The following is a 10,964-nucleotide window of genomic DNA, read 5'->3' as shown; positions in this document are numbered from 1 at the left end:
AGTGGGGTCTGGGGAGGGTGAAATGTACACAGTCCATACCACTACCTTCGGAGAAGTAGAGAGGTTGTTTCCGATAAGACCCCCGGCTCAAGACAAAGAATAATAGTCAAAGTCGTAATAATGCATGAAACAAGAAGAAATAACAGAAATAAAACACCCACAAAGTAATACCCTACACTGACGAACCAAAGGCACCCAGCACCCTCATACCCTCCTACTATCAGCTCCAACCTTTGAACATAGCCCTAAGACTACCAGCCCAGCTACCCCAAAGCTCTCCTAACTACTGGCTACGACTCCCCCACATGCAGTAGCCTTCTAACCTAATTTGCGTCCTCCATACCTTCCTATCTAGGGTCATGTCCTCGGTAAGCTGTAACTTCTTCATGTTACGTCTAATCACCTCTCTCCAGTATTTCTTCGGCCTACTCCTACCCCGCCTGAAGCCATCCAAAGCTAGCCTCTGACACCTACGAACTGTGCATCCGTGCCCTCCTAATCACATGTCCGAACCATCTCAACCTAACTTTCCACATCTTGTGTCCTCCAGCGAAGCCCCTCCCACCTTTTTCCCGTATAGTCTCATTCCTAACCCTATCACTCTTAGTAAGCCCGCACATCCAACGCAACATCCACATTCCTTCCACCTTTAATTTTTTAATGTGAGAGTTCTCGACAGGCCAACACTCCGCTCCATATAGCATGGCCAGACGAACTACCACTTTGTAGAATTTGCCTTTAAGCTTGGACGACACCTTCTTATTGCACAACACTCGAGAAATGAGGCTCCACTTCATCCATCTTGCCCTAATATAGTGGGAGACATCTTCGTCAATCTCTCCATTCCCCTGGATCATAGACCTGAGATACTTAAAACTGTCTTTCTTACAAATAACCTGGGAATCCAACCTTATTACCACTTCGTTCTCCTGCCTCAAGTTATTAAACTTGCATTCCATATGTTATGTCTTGACCCTACTCAACCCGAACCCTTTAGACTTAAGGGTTTTGTCTCCAAACCTACAATTTATCATTCACACATACCCGCGTCTCATAAATCAAAACTACATCATCTGCAAAAAGCACACACCAAGGAACCTCTCCTTGAATACGCCACGTCAACACATCCATCACCAATGCAAATAAAAATGGGCTAAGATTCAATCCCTGATGCAACCCTGTCAAGACCGAAAAATGCTCTGAATCTCCTCCCGCTGTCCTCACCTGAGTCTTTGCTCCACCATGCATGTCTTTAATCGATCTGATGTTAACCACCGGGACCCCACCACCTCCAAGCATCTCTAAAGAACCTCTCTAGGGACTTTGTCATACACCTTCTCTAGGTTAATGAAGACCATATGTAAGTCCCTCTTCCTTTCCCTATACTGCTTCCCTAGTCTCCACACCAGGTGAATTATCTCAGTCGTCGAGTGACCGGGCATAAATCCAAACTGATTCTCTGAAATAGACACTATCCTCCTCAACCTCCGCTCGACCACTCTCTTCCCAAATCTTCATAGTGTGACTCAACAACTTAATACCCCTATAGATATTGCAAATCTGGATGTCACCTTTTTTCTTATATGAAGGAATCAAAGTACTCTTTCTCCAGGCCTCGGACATTTTTGCAGTCTTGAATATGTGAAAATAAAGATATGTTGATCGTAACAAATGAAACAAAAATCATAAAAGAATTTATTTTCACATTTATAATGAAGAAACTTGAGAAATTGATACTATGTTGTATCAAGATTAAACAAAATAGTGGGGATTATGTGCTGAGTTAATTTCGTCATTTTGAGAAAGTTCTAAATAAACTAGTCACTTAAACATAAAGTGGTCAATATCCTATTTGATCCTAGATTGATTTAGTCCATTATGATGAAAGAATTGTTGCTTAACTTGTGTAAACAAGTGATATTGGAAGAGTTAGTAGTTGAGTTGTGATTTTCCTGGGAGAACTAAAGATTTGAAAAAACTTAAGTTTTAGTAGTTGAGTTTTGATTTTCCTTGGAAAATTAAAGATTTGAGAAACTCAAAATTTCATACTATTTTATAAGGATATATTAATACAAGTTGGTACCAAATATGTGAAAAATAAATAAATAAAATTTATCACATGATGGGTGTTTACCTTGGGAGGAGGTACAATTTCTTGAAATCAAGAAATAGACTTGCATTAGTGGAAGCAAGTTGAGGAGTTGAGTGGTTGAGGGATCATTAAGAGAATTCATTGATTTTGCAAAATATGAGCTCAATTTTGTGATAGTCAAGCCACTTTAGCTCGAGCATATAATGTTCTTGACATGATTATGTGAGAAAGTTAATTCAAGATGGAATGACTTTTATCACGTTGGTGTCAAAATAATTTGACTAATCTATTTACAAAACTTATTACAAGTTATTGGAAAAAACTTCAAGTTTGATTATATTAAAACTCCCTAATTAGGTCCACCAATAATGGCAACCTCATCCGACACTATGACAGGATAGTTATGGGTTCAAACGGTAACAACAAGTTATTGATACGTGGATGTTTCAGTATTTAAGTAAGAGATATACTAGTACTAGTTGTCACAGATTGGAGAGTTGAGTTCTAATACTCTTAACGGGGTTCAGTTCAAGGAATAAGTGTCTCAAATATGACAAAGGCACTGAAAGAGCTTCACCTATATGAACATAGAAGTGGTGTCGGTTCGATTGAGAGTTGAAGTTGCTCTCATAAATGTTCAGAATTTTGGATAGCACATGACCATAAAAGTGTTAAGCATGTTGATTGGAAAGCAGGAATAAAATGTTTATGTGTGTAGTGTCACCAATGTTATCACAAGGAATAACACGTTCAAAACTATTATGCTACGTGAAATTTTGATTTCGTTTTGTCACATTATACTAAGGTATTGTTCAAATCAAAAGATACATTACTCAATGCGTGAACATGACTTGATTTTTCCTTAATTTATATTTAAACAAGTGGAGGATTGTTGAATATTTCTTTAAAAATAAATTAATAATTACAAGCATTTTAGTAAAGAGATGTCTTTTTAATAAGATATGTCTTTTAGATGAAGAGATGTCTCTAGATGAAAGGTTGTGCCCTTTCATTAGTTAGTTTCCAATAATTCTATTTAAACCCCAACTACTTATTTTCCGAGGTAATTTTTCTGTCTTCTGTATCATCTGAGAATAAATGTTTTCTTCTTCAAAAAGATCAAGTTCAAGTTCTTGTTTTTCAATAGGATTACCTTCACTATTTGCGTAGTGCAGAAATCTATAGATTAGTCATATCCACTAAAATTATTTGCGCTAAATCCCATGGCAAACTTGCAAAGGAGAGAGAGCAAATATCATTTTTAGGAAAGCGTTTCGCATATGCTTCAAGCCTTAAATTTGTGTTTAGTGTTCATATTATTACCTCTTCATATCTTGTGTTCTTCTTCGTATAATTCTTGTGTCATGTGACATATTTTCCAACAGTTGTATACCAGAGTAGTTGGAAAGTGTTCAAAGAAAATATTAACTCTTCATATCTTGTGTTCTTCTTTGTATAATTCTTGTGTCATGTGACATTTTTTCCAACAGTTGTATACTAGAGTAGTTGGAAAGAGTTCAAAGAAAATATTAAAGTTAGTCTTTGATATATTCTAGCTTGAGATATGACCCTCTTTAGCAAAGGGAATATTTCATATTTGTATCCAAAGTGAGAATCTTTAGGTCATGAAGTCATCTATAAAGTATAAAAGGTAAGCTTTAGGTCAAACAGTGAAGATTCTGCAAACAATAATTCTGCATTGTTAGTGAGTCTTTTTTCAGAGCCATGGGATTATGATCTTTTTTAAGACGCAGATTCTGCGAAAATATTTCTACTTTCCACATACATCGCATCGAGTCAATCAATAAATAAATCAACTATGCCTGAAGAGCGAATTAATCAGCTGGGTCGGTAATATGAATCCTCTATATTTACCCGTTCCTTCAGAGCATGATAAGTGTTCTCGAAAGCTAGAGATTCTCAAATTAATAAAAAGGGCAGGTCGGAGCATCAAGCATCCCGCGTTCAAGCAGGGCAGAGGAGAGGCCTCCTCACACAGGGACTCACATTAGTGGTTGATTCCACAGATCGAACGAATGATCTATAGGTCACACAGAGATAACTTTAACGTTGGCTCTCCTTTTGGAAAACTACCAAATGAATACAGGGAGAAAGTGCTAATGTTAATTGAAATGAAATCTTTGTGCAAGAAGTCCAAAAAAGTTTTTCATGTTCACAAAGGTGGAGCTAAAAATCTGCAAGCAACAATCCATATGTAGAAGGTTTGCAATAACATTTCTAGAATTCGGTTACACTCCGAGAAAGTCAGAAACATCGAATGTCAGCGGTTAGATCAGGATGGTGCTCTGCGGATTTCATTTTTCAATCAGAGGAAAATGAACTAGTACTCAAATTCTATTCATAGCCTCATCAAATTTCAGACACACGTTATATAACAAAGCCTGTTGTTCGTTCAATATTCATCCAGTTTGGAGGCTTCATTTCCTACTATTTAGTTCGGAGAAAATGGAAAATGAATTATTTACAATGTTGCCTACCAGAGTGTAATGGAGACCCTCTGATACTCCTGGAATGATTACAGCTAAGTTGTTGCATTCCGTCTAGTTTCTTCTTTCTCCTTCCTGATTGTGTTAAGCGAGAGTGATTTGATAATATAGCAAGATCGTTGAGGTCTTGCAGAGGATTAAGAGCCTTCACAACTTCATCCATGGAAGGACGAGATTTAGGATCCCTGCTCAGGCAAATGTAAGCAAGCTGTGAGATCTTTTGCACCCCTTTAAGGGAGTAATTTAGCTCCAGTCGAGGGTCCACGAGTTGATAAAACTTTCTCTTGTCAGATAAATATGGCCTTGCCCATGCTACAAGATTTTGTTCTCCACTCGGGCGCTTTTTGTCCATAGACCTCCTACCGGTTAAAATCTCCAAGAGCACAACCCCAAAACTGAAAACGTCGCTCTTTGCTGTCAAATGTCCTGAGAAAATACAAGACAGGTTTCATCAGGTGTCGACACTCTGAGAACAAGAAGCCGTTAAGATGGATGTACTCAAAGTAACTTGACTAAGTTCCGTTCAAGAACATAATAGGATATTGACCCTTCATCCCTAAGACAAAGTAGAGAAAATTAACGGAAGTTGTTCTACCTGTCATCACATATTCTGGAGCAGCATATCCATAAGTTCCTACAACCCGTGTAGAAACATGTGTTTTATCACCTTGAGGACCAGCTTTAGCAAGGCCAAAGTCCGAAAGCTTAGCATTGTACTCCTGCAGAATTTATATTAGCATTGGAATTCGGGGGGAAAGTATTATACAACATTATTTGAGATGTCCCTGATCACATACCGAATCAAGTAAGATATTCGATGTCTTGAAATCTCTGTAGATGACAGGTTCGGGGCCTCCATGGAGAAAGGCTAAGCCTTTGGCTGCACCAAGTGCAATTTTTATCCTGTTGGACCATGGGAGAGGTATCGTCCCTTCAATAGTTTTAACAAACAATCAGCAATTGCATTTAACAACAGAAACACAAAATCAGATCGAATATGCTTGGGCATTTAGTTTTTCATGTTTGCATATTTTATCTATGTTGGCTATTAGAGACATTATTGTACTTACATTGTGTACGCTTTAGCGAGGACATGTTTTAAGAAGAATTACAAACTCAAGTATGCAATTTCAACCATAAAGTGATTAAAGATCAATTTGCTTGCATTAGTAAGACCTTCTGTTTCACAACACAGCGAGCAATCAGAGAACTCACTTCTGAAGAGATGGTTTTCAAGGCTTCCACGGGTCATGAACTCATAAACGAGAAGCCTTTGGTCATCTTCAATGCAATATCCAATTAACTTGACAAGATTTGGATGATGAAGCTGTCCAAGGAAATCTACTTCTGCCTGCATTATAATTCATTACGTTATCCATTGCAAATACCGTCTTAATAGTCTTGCTTACTCTATTCTGACTCATTTTTTACTACTAACCACGGGCAGATAGTCTACGTACTAACCACCCATTCTCTATGGCCTTGAAGACCATCTGGTTTCAAGCTCTTAACAGCAACCGTAATCCCAGAACCGGGCTTTGCTGGTGCAGTTCCATTCTCCTCTATCCAGCCTTTGAATACATATCCAAATCCACCTTCACCAAGAATGCTATCTGGTCTGAAGTTCCCTGTTGCAGCTTTTAGCTCGTGAAATGTAAACTGAAGCAGCTGCCTTTGCACTTTGTTTTCTGCTACTGGTGGAGGCTGTGTTGGTGGATCAGTAGTATCAGGGGTATCAGAAGATATTCTTGCTTCATCTGGTACACACATCTCCCGGTTGCTAGCGTTTAGATACCGAGTCTCCGTGGCTGCACTTGCAAAATAGATGAATGTTAATACTTCATAAATCTCTCAATATTTTCAATCTAGGAATAGACACAAAATCAGTTCTCTATAACACCCATCATCTATAAAAATATTTCGCTATAATGATAAGTTTTTCCTGGAACCGATTTTTTCATATTCTATTATATGTTCTCTATAACAGCATTTTCCAATAGCAACAGAAGTATTAGATCCGAGGACGTCGTTATAGTGAGGTTTTGATTGTTCTACATGTTGGTTTCAAATATTATATTTTGTTTAGATTGATAAAATAGAAGGTTGATGAAGATACTATTTGCTGAAGGACAAAGTCATTGAACATATTTGAGTATGTTTCCTCTTTTATTTAAAATTTCTATTAAACCATAGGGGAAACCTGGAAACAGCAAGAAATGAACTCACACCAATTACGTGGGAGACTCCAACCCGACAACACTAGATTATAAGACATGGTCAAGGAATTAACTAAATACTCCATTAGCTTTAATTTTTCCATCAAACAAAAGAAAAACCTTAGAAATATTAATAGAAATTTTGGTGGTTGGGAGATCCATCAATGATAATAAGTGCAAAGTAATGAGTTGGTTTGCCAAGAATTGCTTAATAAACAAATAATCCTAAAGATGGTCATCAAGCTGGGGAAATCTAGCAAATCAAGATGACTAACAAGATAAATTTAAGTTAAATTTTAACAGAATCACAAGTAGCCCTTTGAGTATTCAACTGTTACACCTACTTGTTCAACACTATACTTCGATTCTTCCCTTCTAAAAGAACATCAACTCTAACAATTCCATCATCGTTCGGAAATATTTCATGAAAAAGTAGGCATATGATGTTCAAAAAGTTCACACCCTTCTTTATCTCTAAAAATGGGTTGTATCGGAAATGTTTCATGAAAAAAGTAGGCATACGATGTTCAAAAAGTTCACACCCTTCTTTATCTCCAAAAATGGGTTGTACTAAGTACTAGACATCAAACTACTATTCAATCCCGGTTATTTACTGAACCATTTGTATGCATAAACAACTACTATTATCCGTGTGAGCAGGAGGTCACTAGTTCGAGCTGCGGAAACAGTCTCTTGCAGAAATACAAGGTAAAGCTGCACATAATAAAACCTTGTGGTCCGACCCTTACCCAGACCCATCCATAGCTGGAAGCTTTAGTGCACTAGCCTACCCTTTAAACAACTATTGTCCATATTACCAGGAGGTCACGGGTTTGCATTGTGGAAACATTCTCTTGCAAACATTGTGATCCATGTCGCTCCACTTAAGCTTGTCTCAATACTCATTTGTATAGCGAGAAACTAACAAATGATTTAAAGAAAGCTTAGATAAGCACTAAGCTGGCAACTTGAAAGATACAAAGCAACTCGGTGAACTAAGATCCCTCTACGCACGGGGTCCAAGAAAGGACCGAATCACAAAGGTTTATTGTACACAGTCTTACCCTACATTTCTGCAAGAGACTGTTTCTATAGCTTGACCCCTTGACCTCTTAATCACATAGCAGGCGCAACAACTTTACCAGTTGCAGCTTCCCTTCAGATAAGTTGCAAGATGAAAAATTTAATTAGCAAATGACAAAGAAAAAGAGAATTATGGTAACAAAAACAAAACCTGCATCATAGACAAGACTAGTTCTTGGAATAGAATTAGCAGAGTGTTTAGAATCAGAAGATCCTCCAATAACATTACTGAGCCTAAGAACAGCCCAACACCCACAATTCTTCTCCTTCTTCTTCTCCTTTTGCCTTTCCTTCTCCATGAAGACAAAAAACAAACTTGGTGCCACTAATTAAGAGTACAAGAGAAAAAGGTTCAACATATATGAGATGAAAAAGGGAAATAAATTAAATTCCTTGTTTGTTATTGTTAGGTGAGAGAGATTGAAGGCATCATTCATTATTCATCATCATCAACATCATGGCAGTGTGTACAAAAAGAGCTTTTTCTTCACATTGCCTTTTTCTGTGGGGAATGACAGCCTCTTCAACTAGCCCCACCACTACATTCCTCTAAAACAAATAGTTGAACAAGTGAATTACTAAAAAGGGCAGTGACTTGTTTGTGACACTCATAGCTCTTTTACTATTTTTTATTTCTCAATTTACTGACACTTATAATTTCGAGGTCCAATTAAACTTTTTTCACTGAAATTTCTTTAGGAGCGTCAATCTATGTGGCATACTTGGAATTTCAACAACAACAACAGTCCTTTTGGGATTCTAACTAGAACCACCCCCTTTTCTGGATCCACCTCACATCAATAACCAGCCCCTTATAGGTAATTTGTGACAAGTTTCTTTTGAAGTAGGTATCTGAATACCAAGTATAGCTCGTAACAATCTATCTTTCGGGGCATACGACAATTTTTTCACGACCTGCGGTTTAAATTTACCTACTAAAATATCACCCGTCCCAGTGTATTCCACAAAGTGAGGTTTGGGGAGGATAAGATGTATGCAGTTCATACCACTACCTCCGCAAAAGTAGAGAGGTTGTTTCTAATAGACCCCCGGCTCAAGATAGAGAATAGTACACTAAAACCGTAATGAAATATGAAACTAGATAGATAGCATAAATGAAATAAGAAATAATAAACATAAAATACAAAATAAATAACTGAGAAATATGAAAATAAGTGAAATACTAATAATTGCTATAAGACATAAGAAAGAGGATACCCATCTAGTAGTAAACTACACTCCCAGACCAAAGATCACACCCAAACCCTCCTGACTAGAGGCTCCTGCTCAAGGACACAGATCTAATATTACTAACCCGGCTACACAAGTGCTCTCCTGCCACCTTGTTATAGCCCACACATTCACATTAGCCTTCTACCCTAATCCACAACCTCCATACCTTCATGTTTAGGATCAAAAATCAATCAAATTTTTCTTTAAAGAAATGTGTAAAAGTATGCAGTTCAACATAAATTATTACCTCAAGTATTTCAATATACAATATTATCTATATAATATTATACTTAGAGACGCATTATATATAATATCAATTTTGTATAGAAGTGTACAATTATATATAAAAGGTGTTTATACAAAAATATGAGCTAAACTGGATAACAAACTTAAAATATACTCTCTCCATTTCGGAATAAGTGAATTGTTAGGGATATTTATTGGTGTTTCAAAATAAGTGAATCATTGAATTTTTTTTCAAATTTGCCCTTATGATTTGACAACCAATTAACTTTTGAAAAGATATGATAAGGTCAATTTTTTCTTTTTGGGGGATAAAAATGAAAAGTTGTGTTAAATTTATGTCTTTAATGCTTTTTCCTTAATATGTGTGTCAAAATTCAACAATTCATTTATTATGAAATGGAGAGAGTAACAAATATTTTCTCCCAGTAGACAGATAGAGTGTAAGTTTTTTATTTCTATTTTATATCTTTTAAACATTTTAAGTTGTTATTATAATTTATAAAGTAATATTATTTATGTAATTTTCAATATTAATTTTATTTCAAAGAATTTTAAATTTTTATATCTGAATTCACGATCAGAAATTAAAACTTTGAATCTTAAAATTTTAACTGTGCGATGTAAATTGGGGCAGAAGGAGCAATAAATATAGGAGAACAAGCTTCAAATCACAAAGTTGTGGGGTAAATCAGGACCTTTCCCCCCCCCCCCCCTGTTTTTTTTTAACAAAGAGTATATAAACTCCAAATCACAAAGTTATATTAATGACATACATATATCCCTATAGTTACACACTTATATATAGGGGTGGGCGTTCGATCGGTTCGGTCTGATTGTTTAATATCGGTTCGATTTATCGATTTTCAGATTGACAAAAATGACAACCATAACCAAACCGAAATAAAATCGATTTGGTTCTGTTTCTACAAATTTGGTTCGGTTATTTCGAATTTTTATTTCAGATTGAAATATTAAAGTAGAGAGTCTCTCTTTTTCATAACTGAGCATTTAAAATTGATGATTTTTTTCAAAAAAATGATTTTTTTCAAATCTATTTTTCATTTCCAAATATAAATAACTATAAGTAACTCAATGAAATGAAATAATGTCATCAAGTTCTTTATGGTAACAAGCAATGTCATCGTAGGGACTAACATACGGAGAGCTTCTTGGGTGATGCAGTACTCGTTTCCATTCCAAATGTAAAATAAAGAAAATGCAATAAACTACCATGTTAAGCAGAAAATGCCATAAACTCACCTGAATGCTCCTCTTTAGACACAAACACGAAACACCAAATTCGTGGGTCGCGGGTTGCGGTTGCGGGTCGCCGGTCGCAGTGTTGTTGTAAAGAAAGGGAGTAGATCACCGGTCTTTCATCAATTTCACTGAATCGCCGGCGGTGTAAATCGAAAATGGCGCCTTGGATTTACTGTTTACTGTCCGTGAGTGTTGAGACTTGAGTGTGAATGGTAATATGTTTACTGTTTAGGGATTTAGGCGCCTTGGAGTTGGAATCAGGGTTACTAAAATGTATATATAATTAATATAATATATTGATAATATATATTATTTTATATATATATA

General features: G+C 36.4%; 2 protein-coding genes across 2 annotated transcripts; both read right to left on the bottom strand.

Annotated features, from left to right (window-relative positions):
- Positions 1-470: 470 nt before the first annotated feature.
- On the bottom strand, positions 471-1,299 carry LOC124885693. Its single transcript, XM_047393941.1, has 2 exons — positions 1,225-1,299; positions 471-848 (listed from the first exon to the last, which is right to left on the bottom strand). The coding sequence occupies exons 1-2, from the start codon at positions 1,297-1,299 to the stop codon at positions 471-473; spliced, it is 453 nt and encodes a 150-aa protein (XP_047249897.1).
- A 3,111-nt stretch (positions 1,300-4,410) lies between these two features.
- LOC107856504 (serine/threonine-protein kinase PBL34) lies at positions 4,411-9,381 on the bottom strand. The gene is made up of 6 exons (XM_016701507.2): positions 8,050-9,381; positions 6,064-6,407; positions 5,815-5,950; positions 5,397-5,530; positions 5,195-5,318; positions 4,411-5,025 (listed from the first exon to the last, which is right to left on the bottom strand). Exons 1-6 carry the CDS (start codon positions 8,195-8,197, stop codon positions 4,571-4,573), a joined length of 1,341 nt encoding a protein of 446 aa, XP_016556993.1. The 5' UTR covers positions 8,198-9,381; the 3' UTR covers positions 4,411-4,570.
- Between the last annotated feature and the right edge of the window lie 1,583 nt (positions 9,382-10,964).

This window comes from Capsicum annuum, chromosome 7, assembly GCF_002878395.1.
Source record: "Capsicum annuum cultivar UCD-10X-F1 chromosome 7, UCD10Xv1.1, whole genome shotgun sequence".
Classification (NCBI taxonomy): Eukaryota; Viridiplantae; Streptophyta; class Magnoliopsida; order Solanales; family Solanaceae; genus Capsicum; species Capsicum annuum.
This window is presented reverse-complemented; position numbering and strand designations above follow the sequence as displayed.